The sequence below is a fragment of the Panthera leo genome, chromosome A1 (genome assembly GCF_018350215.1).
Source record: "Panthera leo isolate Ple1 chromosome A1, P.leo_Ple1_pat1.1, whole genome shotgun sequence".
NCBI classification, from domain to species: domain Eukaryota; kingdom Metazoa; phylum Chordata; class Mammalia; order Carnivora; family Felidae; genus Panthera; species Panthera leo.
The window spans coordinates 27,414,394-27,433,001 of record NC_056679.1 but is presented as its reverse complement, the minus strand read 5'-3'; the positions used below and the strand labels follow the sequence as shown (position 1 = coordinate 27,433,001).

At 37.3% G+C, this 18,608-nt stretch overlaps 1 protein-coding gene across 1 annotated transcript in view; it reads left to right on the top strand.

The window, feature by feature from the left end:
* DNAJC15 (DnaJ heat shock protein family (Hsp40) member C15) overlaps nt 1-18,608 on the top strand; it is a 68,401-nt gene that overhangs the window by 24,016 nt on the left and 25,777 nt on the right. Inside the window, exons 2-4 of the mRNA XM_042926302.1 lie at nt 4,960-5,011; nt 8,503-8,576; nt 17,768-17,844. Of these exons, the coding sequence (XP_042782236.1) occupies nt 4,960-5,011; nt 8,503-8,576; nt 17,768-17,844 (203 nt within the window). The remainder of the gene's footprint in view (nt 1-4,959; nt 5,012-8,502; nt 8,577-17,767; nt 17,845-18,608) is intronic.

Here is an 18,608-nt window from a genome sequence, read left to right as displayed (position 1 = left end):
AAATAATATATTTTTATTTGTTATAAATGGTTTATGCTTAAAAAGTGTAAACTATTTTAATATCAATTAATTAAAATATAATTAAAGAGGTAAATCAGTTATAGGTCCCTTCCAATAAGGAAAATGAGATTGGTTTTTTTTTAATATTTATTTATTTTTGAGAGAGAGAGAGAGAGAGACCAAGCCTGAGTGGAGGATGGGCAAAGAAAGAGGGAGAATCCAAAGCAGGCTCCAGGTTCTGAGCTGTCAGCGCAGAGCCTGATGCTGTGCTCAAACTCACAAACCATGAGATCATGACCTGAGCTGAAGCCGGACGCTCAACCGACTGAGCCACCTAGGTGCCCCAGAAAGATGAGTTTTTGATGAAAGCTGTGCATAACTTTGTCCATTCACTGTGGGTAAATAAGATTTGACTGCAGTTTTTGGTCATATATTGAACATTCTTATTTGCGCCAGTGATCTTGGTTTCTTTTTGACTTTAAAGGTTGTAAGGCCTTTCATGTTTATCTTTCTATAAAGTTAGTCTTGAGAAACAGAGGTTAACTCTGTCGTCAGTGTTATTTTTCTGGTATTTGATATATTATTGTATTAATACTTTTCTTGTATTGTTGAATGAATGTAAAGTGAAATATATGTGGCAGGTCTTCTCATGTGCTCTAGGACCACGAAGGTAAATGATACACCCTTTTTGACTTTAGCGAGCTTATTTATTTATATATTTTTTATGGAGGTTCTCATGTTGGGCTTGTGAACTAAAGGGCTTCAGAGAAACCTTTGGATCCCTTCAAATTATGTATAAAAAATTTGCTGTGTGTATATATCTGTGGTTTTCTGGTGTGACCCATAGATTTAACCAGATTTTTAAAAAGTTCTTTATATGTAGAAAAGCTAAAGGAGACAGAGCACATCTAACTATAAACTAGTGTAGTAAATGTTGTAATAAGGGTAAAAATAAAGGTCTTTGGGAGATTAAACGTTGGAGGCCCATCACGTTTCAGGTCCTACATAGGACTCATTTGATATGGACCTTTGCCTTGCTACATGCTATGTCTGTTGTGCATAATATAGTGACTGATACAGTAATTTTTGTGTCAGTGAGGGTCCTGGCAGTAATGGATGGTTTTTTTTTTGAAGATAGTTTAATGAAGAGATTATTTGCACAGGGAGGCATGGTTTAAGGTAACCAGAAATGGGTGATGAATCATCCAGGGGCTAGCAATGGTTGGAGACTGTTATCCACCCAGAGAAAGGGGCAAGAGAATGGGAATTATGTATGTTCCAGAACCCAGTGAGAGTCGTGGGCATGGAAGAGGAGCCCTTTAACAGGAGCTGTGGCTGAAAAGGAAACATAACAGGAAGTAAATTGTACCATTACTTCTATCTTTTTCCACCTTTTGCTTTTCTGCTGATGCTTCTTGTTTAAGAAGTCGGTCTTTTGTGCACAGTCATCAATCCCACTTGGCCACATAAAAGTGGGTGCTGGGCTCAGAATACTTCCCTACCAAGAGATGAGGAGTTCACATACCCTGTGCTGGGATTACCACCTTTGTGGGATTTGTTCTGCTGAAGCATAGTCAATGGCTCTCACATATGCCCTCAGCTTTCAGTATTTCAGACTCCAGGGATGGTGTGGGGTGGAGAGGGGTGAGTCCTTCTGCTGCGCCACCAGAGGGGTGGGTGTTTGTAGGCCCATTTCCCTTAGTTAGCTAGCACTGGGGGTGGGGGAGGGGGAACCCATTAGCCATAACGGACTGATGCATACAGCTGGAGCTGAACTTTGTCTTCTTTCGTGTAAGGAAAGCATTATCCAGTGCTTGACTGTGTAATGTTTTCCTTGGCAACTTTGATACCAAGATGCAACAGGCAGAAGTGTTTGGAGTCCTCTCCTGGGATTGGTCACCTGTGCCTGGTGTTCTTTTTGACACTTCCTCTCTTTGGTAAAGCCCAGACAGAAACTAGTGGGCAAGTGAGGACTTGGATAATGTGGATAAGGGGATGCAGAAGTACAGAGCAAGTCAGAGAAGGGTGGAGAATGAATCTAGAAGGACAAATGGAGAATGACAGCAGAGTGCTTAATACTTATTTGTTGAATTCAATTGAATATTGTTAAAAATTTTAGATTTACATATTAAAGGGAAAAATGACCGGATGCCTAATGGTTTAATGTTTCTGATATAAATACCTCCAAATGAAAATCTCTTTGGAATTGTAGAGGCAACAATTTGTATTTTGAGTAGTTAAAATAGTAAAAGTGACACAATTATTAATCTATAAAAATGTGAAATTAGAATAACACAACTTTTTAAGACTGTATTTTTCAAATATGGTTTTTTGAAATGTGAGAATTTGGATTATTTAATTTAGAGAAGACCAACTCATTTTCTAGGGCCTACCTCAAAAATTACTTCTATGAATCTTCCCTTAGACAAATTTAAGTGTTTGCAGAACACTGTTCTTTTTTCTGCTATACCACTTATATTCAATTAATAGTAGTTATTTTATTGATAATATTAAAAGCAGTTCACATTTACTGACTGCTTACTATGTGCCAACCCACTGTGTTAAGTCCTTTACATACATAATTACATTTTATCCTCACAATAACCTTAGGAATTATAGATACTGTTGTTTCGCGCTTGAGATGGCTCAACGGACAGAAGTTCCACAAAGGCCAGAGGTCTTTATGTGCTGGTATTAATATTTCTGCAGCATTTTGTTGTTAGCATCCCCTAGGTATTCTTTTAGTTGAGTACCTTTTCATATGTTTATTAGCCATTTAGATTTTTTTCTATAAAGTCCCTGACCTTTTTGCCCATGGTTCTGTTGGATTGTCTCCCTTACTAGTAATATGGAGGAATTCTGTACATGTCTTTGGATATATGCTCATTGTCAATTATGTGTTACAAATGACTTCTCCAATTCTGTGGCAGATTTAGACTAAAGTGTTAAGAACAGGACATATCTGGTAGGCAAAGATAAATATTTCTAGACAGATGAAAGACTAAACAAGGTTATAAGGAAGGAATAAATTCACACATGAAACAGTTGAGTAGTTTGTTAGGACTGAGGTTCATTAAAGTGAACCAGTGGAAGATAAGACTGGAAATTTCAAACCATACAGCCTCAGGGAAGCTTTAGAAAATGGTAAACATATACCTCAACAGAATATCCTCTTTAAATCTATACTCTTTAAATCTATACCTCCCTTCTGTTCAGGACAGACAACCTGTCTAGACAACCTGAAGGGAACTTTGAAAACTGTTTTGCCTCTCTGGGTAGCTAGCTCTAGACTTCCTCTGCTCTGCTGGGGGAAAAAGATCTTTCTTTACTAGGGTGTCCAGTGTTACTGCCTGGTAAAAAAAGTATATCTTAGCATTAGAACTGAGGAGGAGAACCATAGATGAACTTCCTTCATCTTGTCTATGAAGAGCTCTAGATTTCTAAGAGACAGATGCTGGATATTAAAGTTAGACCACTTTCATAACATCCCTCCAGGCTCAACCTCTGTCTTACTACTTCTGCACCAGTGTGAAATGAATCCATTCTGTTCCCTACTGAGGAAATTTTTTTTCTAGATGTATTTTTTAGTCTTTCCTGGATCTTAACAGATTTACCTCTCACCATTAGAGAAAAACATTTCTATCGTGTCTCTTCTGAATTCTGTATCCATCAAAATTTGATTTGGCTGCAAGCGCTTACAAAGATAGAATTTTATTTTTATCTTGTGTAAATAGAGGCAGTCCTGGGGTGCTATGGCGTCTCCCTGATCATCTGGGGCACAGTCTCCTTTCATCTCATTGTTTTTCCTTCTTTATCCAACATGGCTGCTCTAGCTGTAGAATATCTACATTTCTAGCCGGTAAGAAGGAGGAATAGAAAAGGAGAAGGACATTTCTTCCATCCCCCAAAGGACTTCTCAGAAGTTGCATATACCACCCTGCTTATATCTTATAAGCCAGTATTTAGTTAACATAGTCATAGTCTAAGGGAGGCTTGGAAATATGTCTGACTAAAAATAGGAATTCCCGATCCTAGAGAAGAAAGGGGGAATGGATGTTGGGGTGGGGGAGCTATTGAGCTCTGTTATGTAAACCTTATCTGTTTTGATTTAAATATTTTTCTGAGATGGTAAAGGAGAAAAGCATAGAATATAACCAATTTAAATTAGATTTTTATCAGAATGAGCTCATAACTTTATGGATTCTAAATTCTTGGCTCTTATTTAAAAAACTTTACATTGGTCTGTAAAGGTAGAAATAAACTAACTTTTAAATTATTCATAATTCTTACTAATTTTTGGCAGTTTGACTTCTTTACTAAACATAGATCTAATGTTTTATCAAAATTTAAAATAATAGCAAATGCTATTGCAAATATAAAGGAAATATGTTCCTTCTATTTTTGTAGAAGATAAATATATTTAACCACTATTAAGAATAACCTATAGAAAATATTTTAGCATAAAAGATCTTGGGTAGAATGAATTCATATATACAGAAATTAAGTGAAATCTAGAATAATTTTAGTTTACTGAAAATTAATTTTTTTTAATGTTTATTTACTTAGAAGGACAGAGATATAGAGCATGAGCAGGGGAGGGGCAGACAGAGAGGGAGACAGAGAATCTGAAGTGGGCTACAGGCTGTTAGCTGTCAGCACAGAGCCTGACGCGGGGCTTGGACTCATGAGCCATGAGATCATGACCTGAGTCGAAGTCGGATGCTTAACCGACTGAGCCACCCAGGTGCCCCAAGTTCACTGAAAATTAGCCAATATGGTACACAGCAGGTAGAATCCCATAGACACTGCAGATTTAAAAAAAATTCTGTTTTTCACAGCAGAGCTTGAGTAAAATGTTGTATTTAACATAATTATTCTCATTATTTTAAATGGTTTACTTGAAGAAAAAAAAAAAGCCAGTGTAAGACTGTAAGTGATAATCATTTTTTTCCTTTATAGGCAAGAAGTTTGATAGCTGTTGGACTGGGTGTTGCAACTCTTGCCTTTGCAGGTAAGATAAGTAAAGCATACTTCTCAATGAATGTTGCAGGAGAAATATTTCCAAATAGCTTCTATAGTGATTCATGAGGATACCCTCTGTATTCTGAGGTTTGGGTTTTAAGACATTATACATTCTCATTTGTTTCTCCATTTATAGTCCCTGAACATTTGTCAGTGTAGCAAAAGCTAGATAACTGTGTAGTGAAGAAAATTAACAATAAGAAGCTAGGAAAACTAGCCCCAATAATAGTTGATCTTCATAGTATTTTTTTTTAGCTTGAACTATAATGTACTTTAAAAACATTGTTCAGGGGCGCCTGGGTGGCTCAGTCGGTTAAGCGGCCGACTTCGGCTCGGGTCACGATCTCGCGGTCCATGAGTTCAAGCCCCGCATCAGGCTCTGTGCTGACAGCTCAGAGCCTGGAGCCTGTTTCAGATTCTGTGTCTCCCTCTCTCTGACCCTCCCCCGTTCATGCTCTGTCTCTCTCTGTCTCAAAAATAAATAAAACATTAAAAAAAATAAATAAATAAAAATAAAAAATAAAAACATTGTTCAGTATGAAGCAATGTAACTGATATGGGGTTCCTCTGTTCTCCCTTGTTTTTTTGTTTGTTTATTCTTGTTTTTTTCTTGCAGTAAGATGTCACATTTCCTGAGTAGTCACTTTTTTTGTTTTTTTTTGTTTTTTTTGTTTTTTTTTGTTTTTTTTTTTAATTTTTTTTTAACGTTTTATTTATTTTTGAGACAGAGAGAGACAGAGCATGAACGGGGGAGGGGCAGAGAGAGAGGGAGACACAGAATCGGAAGCAGGCTCCAGGCTCTGAGCCATCAGCCCAGAGCCCGATGCGGGGCTCGAACTCACGGACCGCGAGATCATGACCTGAGCCGAAGTCGGATGCTTAACTGACTGAGCCACCCAGGCGCCCCTGTAGTCACTTTTTTTGATGAGTATAGTTATTCCCTGTAATGTATTAATTACTTCATTTTTTTTTTAACACATTGGTGTAATTTCTTTTGAAAACCTGGGAGAATTTCTTTTACTGTCCAAATCACCAAATAGTTATAAAAATTTAAAGCAAAATTGTTATCTCTTCCAGTTGTAAATTGGATAGCTATTTCCTAATCAGATGTTGATCTGAGAGCATGTCTCGTTACATTTTTTGTTTTAGCATTTGTGTCTCTTAAGTTTCGTGGATTTGATTTTGTTTGTTGGATCTTCTCTTTAAGTGAAGCTACATTCCATTGTGGTTATATGGAGTTGGTAAGATCCAATTGCAAAATGGGACATAAAAGATTGTTGTTTTGTTTTGTTTTATATGATACTTAATTTCATGCAGTTCTCTTAAAGCACCTTAAGCATAAACACTTAAAAATCAAGATCAGTGGTTCAGATTCTCTTGGTCTTTGTGCCATCAACGTCTTGTGTCTCATCGTGATGACTACACTGAGGTTTTCTGAGAAGACTATTGTCCAAAAAGGAATTCTGACAAACTTGGCCCTAAACATGAAACGTGAATTTTAGTATCAACTATTTTAGCAGAATTGGTATAGTTATTTTGAAATTCAAATGGAAGATTTTTATTTGAAATTAAAGACAGATGCTGTACTTTTGCCAGGGTTTTCTTTCTAAAATGAGAAGAATTGGTGTGTGAATTGTGTACATACCACACTTTTGCCAAGTTCTTATTACTAACTAGAATGTTAATAGCAGGCAGCTCTCTTCCAGAGCCAAATGCAACTGAATAATGGAATTTAGGAGAAAGTACACTTAGACTTGTTGGAACTAGGTCTTCTGGTTTATGGTTAAAGTAAACCTTCAGATGTCACTTGTTGAAGACTTTACCTACTTTTTTCATCAAGACTGCCTGATTATATGTGCTTTTATATTTTAAATTTTGAGGTAATTTAAAAGCTATACTGTGTACTATTGTAGAATCAGATGGAAATTGACATCTATAGGACAAGAGGTTTGGATGAGTTAGGCTCTCACTTATTCAGTGTCACTTATTTAACTTAATTTCCCTTTATTTAATGCTCTCCTTGAGGTCAAGAACTTTTTCTCTTCTATGTGGATTGACTATTTCCCATCTCCCATACCTAGCATCCTATTTTTCACATGTTGTTTGCACAGGAATAATAGTGTGTTTAGACAGGTAACTACTTCTTTTTTTTTTTTTTTAATGTTTTCTTTTTTTAATATTTATTTACTTTTGGGAGACAGAGTGCAAGCAGGAGAGGGGCAGAGAGAGAGGGAGACACAGAATCTGAAGCCGGCTCCACACTCTGAGCTGTCAGCACGTAGCCCGACGTGGGGCTTGAACCCATGAAGCGTGGGATCATGACCTGGGCCAAAGTCTGCCGCCTAACCGACTGAGCCACCCAGGCGCCCCTAGACAGGAAATTTCTAAGAGGTGTATGTAATTGAGCTTTCCCAGTGGAAATCTTGATTTGCAAAGAAGGTTATGGTTGGAAATTGAATAAAATCCAGAGTATCATAGTGGGTTTTCTAGTAAGACTTTTGGGAAGAGAGACACTACTGTTGATCGGTACATAATGCTGATTAGGGTATAAAAGGTAAATTAATCAGGTAATATTTTATTCTTGTTCTATGCCCTCAAAATAGTTTGGGACCTGTTTTGCTATTGATGACTCAGGAGTTTTAATTATTAGGATACCTAAGAAAAGAAAGCACCAAAATAAATTATGCTTTTAGGAGAATAGTTAAATTTGATGAGAAATTGACAGTAAATATCTTTGGTGAATATTTCTTACATAGTTGCTTTTTACTTTGTAGATAGTTCCATTAAAATTGTTCCTATGTTTTACAGATCCTAGATAGTATTTGTTCTCTTAAGTATTTCAAAGTGATTATCACTGGGAAAATCAGTACAAATAACCAGATGTGTGAATCTACACATACATAAAAGGACTTTATCTATAGTTTGTGTTAGAGTACTAGGATGTTTTGTTTTTTTTTTTTTTGTTACCTATCATATGGTATAAATAGAAGATATACATAAACATTGACATTTTCTAATTTTATAATCATTAATTAGAACTTGATAAATAATAACTTTATTTTTATTTTTATTTTATTTTTTATTTTCGAGAGAGACAGAATGTGTGAGCTGGGGAGAGGGGCAGAGGGAGAAAGAGAGAATCCCAGACAGGTTTTATGCTCAGCACAGAGCCCAATGCAGGAGCTCGATCCCACGACCCTGGGATCATGACCTGACCTGCAAGAGTTGGATGCTGAACCAGCTGAGCCACCCAGACATCCCTCAATCTAATAACTATTTTAATTATGTTAAAATGAAATGCTTCCTCCATTCAATAAATTAGACATTTGGAAAAATAGAACTTTCTGGTAAATTTTGAAATAGTTATTGAAATAATACATAGAAAAGAAACTATCGATAAATATTGTAGTTACTACCTTGTGGGTATTGTCTTTCCATATTATGGAAAATATGTTTGCTCTTATTCCTGTTGTTTTTTAGGTCGCTATGCATTTCAGATCTGGAAACCTCTAGAACAAGTAATCACAGAAACAGCAAAGAAGATTTCCACTCCTGTGAGTTAAAGATGGCTTTAGTTAGAAGGCTTGTTTTGATTTTTGTTTATATGCCATATTTGATAGTAATTTAGAAAATGTCTTAGATTTTTCAACATTTGTAGTTTACTTTCTTCATGATACCCTTGGGGTGTTTATTTATTGATTTGTTTCAGTCTCTTAGTCACGTTATTTTTATTTCTAATCTTATTCCTCCTTTTGACATCTAATTATTATATCTCTCTTAGTAGTATTACACCAACTTTGAGGTAATTTATCTTCCTTGTTTAATTAATATTAATTCTTTTAGTGATTGTCTATATTAATTCTTGTGGTAGAAGCTGGATATAGTTGATGAATAAAACAGACAAGTTCCTTGCCCTGATGGAGCTTACCCAAGAGTTTATTTCATCATAAAATTTGAAACTGATCCCCGTGTACCACCGCCTGATCATTTCAAACATAAAATTATAAGATTCCAATCCTGAAATCCTATAGGGCTTATACATTCATCTATAGGCATTGTAGCTACTCTGCTGAGCTAAATGTAAGTGAAGAATGAATGATAGTAGATACTTAAAAGCTACTGCGTAGTGGACTGGTTTGTAACTACTGGACACAATGCAAAGAAAACTCACTGAAGCGTTGCAGCATAATCGTTGACTTCTGGGAAATAGAAGCAGATATGGGATAGATCAACTTGGCTTGCAGCAATTGGAGAATGAATGACTTGTTTTAGCAAAGGCATTACAGGCTTGTGAGGCTTAGTTAGCCGTGAACAATGACCACACTTTCAAAGGATGACATACTGACAAATAATTAAACTCAGGTCCAAAAGAACTGCAAGTGATTTTGCAGACCTATAAATGTATGTCTGTGATTAGAGGGAGCATGTGTGTTTTGTTTTTTTTTTTTTCTGTGTTCCTATTTATATTTTATTTGGCTACAGTATTAATAGGTATTTAGCATTCGTTCAGTAATTATTCATTCTACATGCCAGACATTACTGTGGAGAGTGGGGTATAGTCAAGGACCATATAAAGATATTGACCTTAGGAGTGTATATTTTAGTGGACACAGACAATTAACAAGTGAATGAATAAGTAAAGTATATACTATGTAGAAGTGTTGACTGCTTATAAGAAAACTAAATCAGGCTAAGAGTTTAAAGAATAACAGCAGAGAGGAATTGATACTAGATGGGTCAGGGAAGGCCTCACTGAGAAGATGAGAGAGCAGATGTGAATCTCTGAAGAAAGAGCTATCTAGGGACTGAAATACTACAGAGGTCCTGAAGTGGAAATGAGCTTTGCAGCAAGAATAACCCCAGTGAAATATGCAAAGGGAATAGTGGTAGGATAGGGACCAGATCATTTGAGGCCCCATAGACTATGATCAAAACTGCGAATTTTACTTCAAGTATAATGGAAAGCTTTTGGAAGGTTTTGAGCATGGGGGCAACGTGATTTGCATTTTATTTTATTTTTAATGTTTATTTATTTTTGAGAGACAGAATGTGAGCGACGCAGGAGCAGAGAGAGAGGGAGACACAGAATCCAAAGCAGGCTCTATCCAGGCTCTGAGCTGTCAGCACAGAGCCCGATGCGGGGCTCGAACTCCCGAACCATGAGATCATGACCTGAGCCGAAGTCAGACACTTAACCAACTGAGCCACCCAGGTGCCCGTGATTTGCATTTTAGATGATCACTTTGCTGCATGGAGGGTCAACAAGAACAAGCCAGAGTAAAAGCTCTCAATCCAGTTAAGAGGGTATTGAGATACTTCAGGTAATAGATAATGGTGGCTTGAAATACAGGAATGAAAATAGTGGCATAATTCCTTAATTCAGTGTTACTTATGTCTTTCCATATGTTTATAAATAATGAATGGAGAGAATTTCAGAAATTATTTCTCTTCTGTTAAGGTGATATTCAGTAGATATATTTATACTATAAATAAAGGACTCCCAAGTTTTGTAGAATGGCATTATTTAACATTGTAAAGGAAGAGAGAGCAAGAAAATGAGAAAATTTTCACTGCTCCGTGGAGGCTCACGGATAAGGTAGAATAATTTAAGAGATTGTCATGGGTATACTAAATAGAGAAATAATGTGTCTCTCTTTCCTTTTCCTTTGTGGGCTTGAGTTAAGAAACAGTTTTTGATAAATCTGGCCCTGTTTTCCCCCACAAAATACTACTGTTGCAGTTTGCAGTGAAAATATTTTTTAGAACATCTTTATCATCATCACTGTCATCATAATTATACCTCTGTGAAGATAAGGGTGTTTTAAACAATTCTTTAAATATTAATAATTCTAGGGAAACTGAGAAATTAAATATGTGCATGCTTTCTCTTGGCACTAATGATTCCAAAAAGTCAAACTTCATAAAACACAGCATTTACAATGTTTTGATGTTATTAATATGATTCATTATTAAACCAAATAGGGTTGTTAAAAAAAATAGGAATTTGTAACTGTGTGCCACTAAATCTCTGTCGCTCAAGAGAACCTGGAAAGCATTCAAGGTTCAAGTTTCTATATTTTTAAAAAAAAATTTTTTTTAAAGGAGCCTGGGTGGCTCAGTTGGTTAAGCATCCGACTTCAGCTCAGGTCATGATCTCACACTCCGTGAGTTAGAGCCCCGCCTCGGGCTCTGTGCTGACAGCTCAGAACCTGGAGCCTGCTTAGGATTCTATGTCTCCCTCTCTCTTTGCCCCTCCACTGCTCATGCTCTGTCTCTCTGTGTCTCAAAAGTAAATTTAAAAAAATAAAAAAAAATTTTTTTTAATGTTTATTTTTGAGACAGAGACAGAGTGTGAGCGGGGGAAGGGCAGTGAGAAAGAGAGAGACAGAATCTGAAGCAGGCTCCAGGCTCTGAGCTGTCAGCACAGAGCCGCCCCACCCCCCCATCCCCCCCACCCCCGTGAGGCTCAAACACAGGAACTGCTAGATCATCACCTGAACCAAAGTCAGATGCTTAACCGACTGAGCCACCCAGGCACCCCTCTATGGGTTCTTTTTAAATTTCTTCTTGAAGTTTGTTTTCTCTGTACTTTATTTAACATCATTTTGTCCTTAAATCTCATCTTTGTATTTTCATACCTTTTTTTCCCCCCATTTTTCTTGAATACTACCTGGAGTAATTTTTTCATATGGAATGCGTGGATGGTAAATGTTTTAAGTTCTTCTCTACTAAACGGTTTGTTTCTTTTCTCTCATTGTTAGTCATCAGCTGCTGGCTCCTTGGAAATCTGGTGAGCCAGTATGAGGGAAGAACAGAAGTTTCTGCTCAGGGGCCAACTGGCTGGCTCAGTCAGTGGAGCCTACAACTCTAGGCTCATGAGTCTGAGCCCCATATTGAGTGTAGATTACTTAAAAAAAAAAAATCTCTGCTCAGACTGAACCTCAGTGCTCACATACATGCTTTCCTGTATACTCTCAGCCACATTTTCTGGTAACTGAGACTCTTAGCCAGAATTTCTTGTGTTCTTATTCTTACTCCTTTGTAAGCAGCCTGTTTCGGTTTTCTTTTGTTGTTTGTGTTTTAGGTTTTTAGTTTTTTGGTAATTTTTATTTGTTTTTTAACTATGGAAGTTTTGGGTTTTTTTTTTTCTTTATTACTGATGTTCTGAAATTTCACAGGTATTCTCAGTGAAATTTAAGTGAAAATTCCCTATCTTTTATTCTGGAAGATTCTCCTATACTTTTTCTTTAATTATTTTTTCTTTTACATTTTCTCTCTTTTCTGTTCCTGGAACTCTTACTAGAGACACATTGGACCTCTGAGTCTATCCTTTATGTCACTGAACAGTTTCTTTCTTATTTTTCATCTTCTTATCTTTTTGTTTTACATTCCACAGTATTTCCATAGCTTATCTTCCAGATCACCAGATTGGGTTTTAGCAATGGCCAGTCTGTTATTTAATCCATCACTAAATGTTTTACTTCAGTAATATTTAATATCTCTTTTCATAGCAATTTACTCTTTTATGGATATAAGATACTAATTTGAAAATTGTCAAGTCCTCTTCTGCTTTCTGATTTACCTCCTTCCTCCAAAAGCCAGTTGTTACTTGTTCATCTTTGTTCTGTTTTATTGCCCCCCGTGGTATTGGATTTGTTCAAATGTCTGACAATCCTTGGTTATTGGTGTATGTTTGTGAGGACTGAGTTGAATAATGTAAGTGTTATAATAGTATAACAGTTTGGTAAACTCACTTTATTAAAAAAATTTTTTTTAATGTTTATTTATTTTTGAGAGACAGAGCACAAGCAGGGGAGGGGCAGAGAGAGAGGGAGACATAGAATCCGAAGCAGGCTCCAGGCTCTGAGCTGTCAGCACAGAGCCTGACGTGGGGCTCGGACTCACAGACCATGAGATCATGACCTGAGCCAAAGTTGTACACTTTAATGGACTGAGCCACCCAGGTCGCCCCTGTACATTCACTTTAATTGAACAAGAGTGTTGATAGTGGGCTGTGAATACAAAGATGGTTTATGTCAACAGGCATGTTTTCCAAAGCAAGGCACCCAGAGGCAGGCTTGAGACCTCCAGAGAGAGGTTGAGGAAAGATTAAGCACTGTGTATATTTCATTCCTTGGCATAACTGTCCCCCTCACTGGCCTCCTGGGTTCTGTAGTGTGATCTGCTAGTACTCTCCTTTGCTTCTGTTGGGACCTACCACCCACAATGAGATACATCTCAGTCTAGTAGTTGTTTTTCTTAGCCAGAGGGCAAAAATGGCAGGTGGTAGGCCCCTTATGCTCTGTGTTAATGGAGTTAGAAATGGTCATCTCTGCTGTCTGGTTTAATTAATTATCCTGATGTCATTATTATATTTGTTGACTCTAAAGTTAGTGCTTTCTTTATTTCCTGGGAAGGCTTTTCCACTTTCCTCTGGTGTTTGAAGCTGCAGTGATGTTTTTGTGTCTTTAATTGTAATCTTACCTGTTTTCAGCTCTCTGGTTTTCTCTTTGTCTCATTTCTTGTTTTCTAGGCCTCATATGGACTTTTCTGTTTAAAAATATCTCTCTTCTTATTTCAGAGGCACTTTAGGAAGCAAAAGACCTTTTTTTATTCAATCTTCTGTTTTGAACCAGTAGTTTTTTTGCTTGACCTTTCATATGTTAGTGTCTGTTATAAACTCAGTCAGTGTTTACCCCTAATTTTTTTTCCTGGGGAAGAAACCCAAGTCACTCATCTTCTTCTGAGGCTTTTTCTTTTTAATTTTTAAAAATGTTTTTATTTATTTTTGAGACACAGAGAGACAGAGCATGAGCAGGGGAGGGGCAGAGAGAGAGGGAGACACAGAATCCAAAGCAGGCTCCAGGCTCCGAGCTGTCAGCACAGAGCCTGATGCAGGGCTCGAACTCACGAACTGTGCGATCATGACTTGAGCCCAAGTTGGACATCTAACCGACTTGGCCACCCAGGCACCCCGAGGCTTTTATTTTTCTATTTGTGAAAATGTCCCTTTATTTGAATACAGTTTTTAAAAATTGGACTTCTTTTGTTTTATGGTTAAGTGAATTTCATGGAAACAACGCAAATTAAAATCGTACCTCTGTGGCTCTATAAACGAAATAGATTATTGTAAATAATAGGAGATTATAGTTTATGGTAAACTTATTTCTTCTTAAGATTATGGAATGATATAGTTCTTCTTTGGTTGTGTGGAGGGCATTTGTATTTCAAGCTCTTGGCTGAGCCAATTAACGAAGTTTTGTTGAACTTGGTTCATTTCATATCTCCTTTGATAATATGTGACACCATAGCATTTAATGCTAATTTCAGAACGAAAATGATTTTGAGGTATGTTGTTTATGTGTATGCTTTATAGATAGAATAACACAGAATAATAATTTGTAAGGTGCAGGGTATATTTCAAATGGCAGCATAAAAGTCGTGGCATCCTGTTTCTGTTCTTGGAAATTCTGTTAGAAAAATATAACCATTTACTCTATTTGATGGAGTTTTTGTATAGTTAAACTGTTCCTTATGGATATGCAGAGATTAACTTACTCATAAGAAGGTCAGTGTTTTAGGGTATGAGTCTCATCTAGATGCTATATTTTAAGTAGCTTTTTCTAGGGCACCTGGGTGGCTCAGTCGGTTAAGCATCCAACATCAGCAGAAGTCCTGATCTCACGGTCCATGGGTTCGAGCTCTGTGTTAGGCTCTGTGCTGACAGCTCAGAGCCTGGAGCCTGCTTCGGATTCTGTGGAATCCGAATTCTGTCTCTCTCTGCCCCTCCCTGACTCACTCTGCTGTGTCTCTGTTTCTCTCAAAAATAAATAAACATTACAAAGAATTTAAAAAAAATTTAAGTAGTTTTTTCTGTGTCTCCTTTTCTACCTGGGCAAACCAGAAAGTAAATCAATTGCTCTGATACAATACCTGCTGTTAGGGCTAATGAGTTTCTGACTCGTGGGGTGACACTTCATGAAACATCAGTTTATCATGTTTATTATGCTGAGATTTTGGAGTTCCCTAAGGTAAATAAATACTTACAGAAATGTCAGGGAGTAAGGTACGTATCTAGTAAAAATTTTGATCGGTTGAGAGAAAACTTAAAACTAGCTGTTATTCCTCTGTGAAGTCCCCTTGTTCTTTATATAATCTCCATGTGCATGTGTGTGTATAATTTGTCCAGGTTACTATGTGTACTTCCATAATTTGATTCTTTTGCTCCCCTTACAACTTAGAGACGGGTATTTTTAGTTTTCTTTCTAGATTGTAAATTACTTGAAACTTGAAATAGTACGTCATATCCCTCACGGCACTGGTGCATTGATACATTAGCATCTATGTGATAAGGATGGAACTTGACCTGTCTCTTTTGAAATGTTGCTGGCATGTAATAGGTGCTGAAGTGTTTGTGAAATGAATTAATTGCCAGGGAATTATTCCCAGGTGGAAATTTATATCAAGCTGTTCAAAGAGAGCAGCTTATATAAGTGACCAGATCTGGCTCCCTGGGACTCATTTTTAAGTTTGTTTTCTTGGTCTTTTATTTAGTCCTCCTTTTTAAAAAAATTATACGAATAGTCTGTGTTCATTGTTGAAAACTTAGGAAATAAAAATAAGAAAAAAATTATTCATAACATCACCAACCAGAAGTAACATTTTAGTGTATATATACTTTCAGAGTTTGTTTTATGTAAACATACACTTATTTATCTTTCCTTACAAAAATAGAGTTTCATGTTTTAGAAACATGTATACAGTACAGTCATCGATGCATTTTTTTTTTCCTTCTAAAGTTGAGTTCGTGCATCCTGTTGCTTTGTTACGAGCTCCTAAAGAGCTGTCTCCCATTCCTTCTCTCCTGTTCTCCCTCAAACCCAGTCTCATCAGACTCTCACTCCTACTCCCTGCGACTCTTGTCAAAGACTTTGACCTCTTTGATAAATCTAGCAGTCAGTTCTCAGCTCACATCTGATTTGACCTACAGAAGTGTTTGAAACTTTTTTCCTTCCTTACTTTGGGCTGCTTTTCCTTCAGCCTTACTGCTGGTCCTACTCAGTCTGCTTACGGATTCCTCTCCTTTTGTGTGCCCCTAAAACCTGCAATCTCTAGGGCTCACTGTTTGGACTTCTTACCTACTCTTACTCCTTAGGTGATCTCATTCAGTCTCATGGCTTTACATACTGTCTATATATACTCGTGACTCCTAAATGTTATCTCCAGGTCAGACTTTTCCATTTAGATATTTAACAGACATTTCAAACTCAATATATCCAAAACCAGTCTCCTGATACCTATTACCCTCAATAAACAACTGCTCCCTCTCTAAGTCATTTAGTGGCAGTTTGGCAATTTAGGCCAGAAACCTTAAAGTCATTTGCAGTTTAAGTTCCTTGGAACTGAGACAAAGCAGACAGACAGAAATTAGCAAGCTGGTAGTTCATCAGGGAGTGCTTTTAGGATCAACAGCTCCAGAAGGGAAGAGAAGGAAGGACAGAAGGACAATTTAGGCTGCAGTAGGCCTCAGCCAACCCCATAGTGAGCTCTGGAGCACGGGTAGCTCATTGTGGTTGTCCCAGGTTGGGGCAAGGAGCCACAAGACTGAATGATGTCACTCGATAAGTGAATATAGATGGGAAGTTTAAGGACTGAACTCAATGAACTACAATGTTTATCCCCCCATATCAACCAGTCATTAAATAGAAAACTGCCCTGGGAAGGGGGCCTGAGCTTGACTTTCTTTAGCCAAGGCAACTCCTCTAACGAGTCTGACAGCTGAGTGCTGTCTGCCAGCAACAGCCCCAACGTCCACGAAGTAAGTCCTTCACGTCTGAAGGGGGAGCTGCACGTGTATAGCAGTGTTTACTGCATCATCTTTAATCCCTTTTTCATATCCCTTATGTAATCTGCCAAGCAAATTATTAGTTTTCCTTTCAGAATACATCTAGAATGTGACCAGTTTCAAACTACCTCCTCTATTACCACGTTGGCCCATACCACCATCATCTCTTGCCTAGGTTATTGTTATCTCGTCTTAACTGGTCTCCTGATTCCCTCCTGCACCTTTCTTCCTATTCTTCACGTGGTATTTAGAGTAATCCTTTCAAACGAAAGCCAAATGACATGACTCCAGTGCCCTGGTTTCTCCTACCATTGAGAATAGAATCCTAAAGATTGCTGCCACTTACAGGGCCCCCCACAATCTGGCCCCTAGTTGCCTCTCTGATACTACGGTCTTCCTTGCTCATGCATTTCCAGCCACCTTTCAGTGACCTTTCAGTCCAGTTTTGTGCTCTCTCTTGGCCTTGCTGTCTGCTATTCTGACGTCCTCCCCACTTTGTCAGTTCCTCCTCTTCCTCTTCCTTCTCTATCAACCAGTCCAGTGGGTAAAAAAGATGTGTGTCATATCAATATTAAATGACTTGTCAAGGTTACCCAATGAGAAAATTATTGCAGAGCTTAGGAAGACTTCAAGCCTTTGCTTCTGTTGATTTCTTTGATTCTGTTATAATCTTAGTGTAGAAAAATCAATGTATTTGAATGTGAAAAAATTGTTAATGTTTTTTAAGTTCGTCTTGGTCATAGTTTCTTGTAAAGGATCCTTGTTTAGTGCCCTCCCCCCCTACAGTTTCAGGTTGCCTTGTAGTAAAATGCATTACTCTTATTGCCGCTATGATAGGTTTGAGGTCCTGCCACCTCATACATGCAACTAATTATTTCATGCTCTTTCTTTCCTGTACAGAGCCTTTCATCCTACTATAAAGGAGGATTTGAACAGAAAATGAGTAGGCGAGAAGCTAGTCTTATTTTGGGTATAAGGTAGGTGAGCTACATAAGTCTTATTCTGTGGCCAAGCTTGTCTTGAAAAAGGGAGAAAATGTTACAGTAAAGTTTTCCTTATATTTTAAATTATGAATAGGAAGCAGAGGAAAAAATACAAAATTTTTACATTTTAAAAGCCCAAATCCCTAAAAATATCAGGCAAAGATGTGATGTGTCCTTATTCCTTAACAAGGGGCTCTGAGCTCTTATGTTGGAATACAGTACTAAAATTTCAAAGCAATTGTTAAAATCTCCCTTACTGTGATACCCCATTCTTTCTGAACTCAGTTTTATGATTTATTATCTATCATATTTTCTGTTATAATATAGGATATATTTCACAGTTCTTTTCTATTTTCACAATTTGACATCTAGCATATTTTATTATAATTGTTTCACCCTAGTATCTATTGTGTGACTTTGGACCACATAGGAGAAAGCTAATGATGTTGTGTGATTGCTCTGTGATAACATTTAACACTTAAAGTTAAGAATATGCCCCCTGCCATTTAGTTGCTAGTCGCTATATTCATTTGTTTACCTTATGTTCCCTTAGAGCCCACTCAAATTTTTGTGGGGGTTGGTTACAGTATGTCATCTGCAGCAGATCTTCTGATGATTTAATCAACATCATTAAGCAGAATAGGTCATAAAGTCCTGTACTGATACAGTTTTTTGGATCTCTTGTAGATTTGCACATTTTTAAGGCCAAAACATGTTATTATTTCTTTTGACTTAGCAAGAAAAGATAAGGGGTAGGG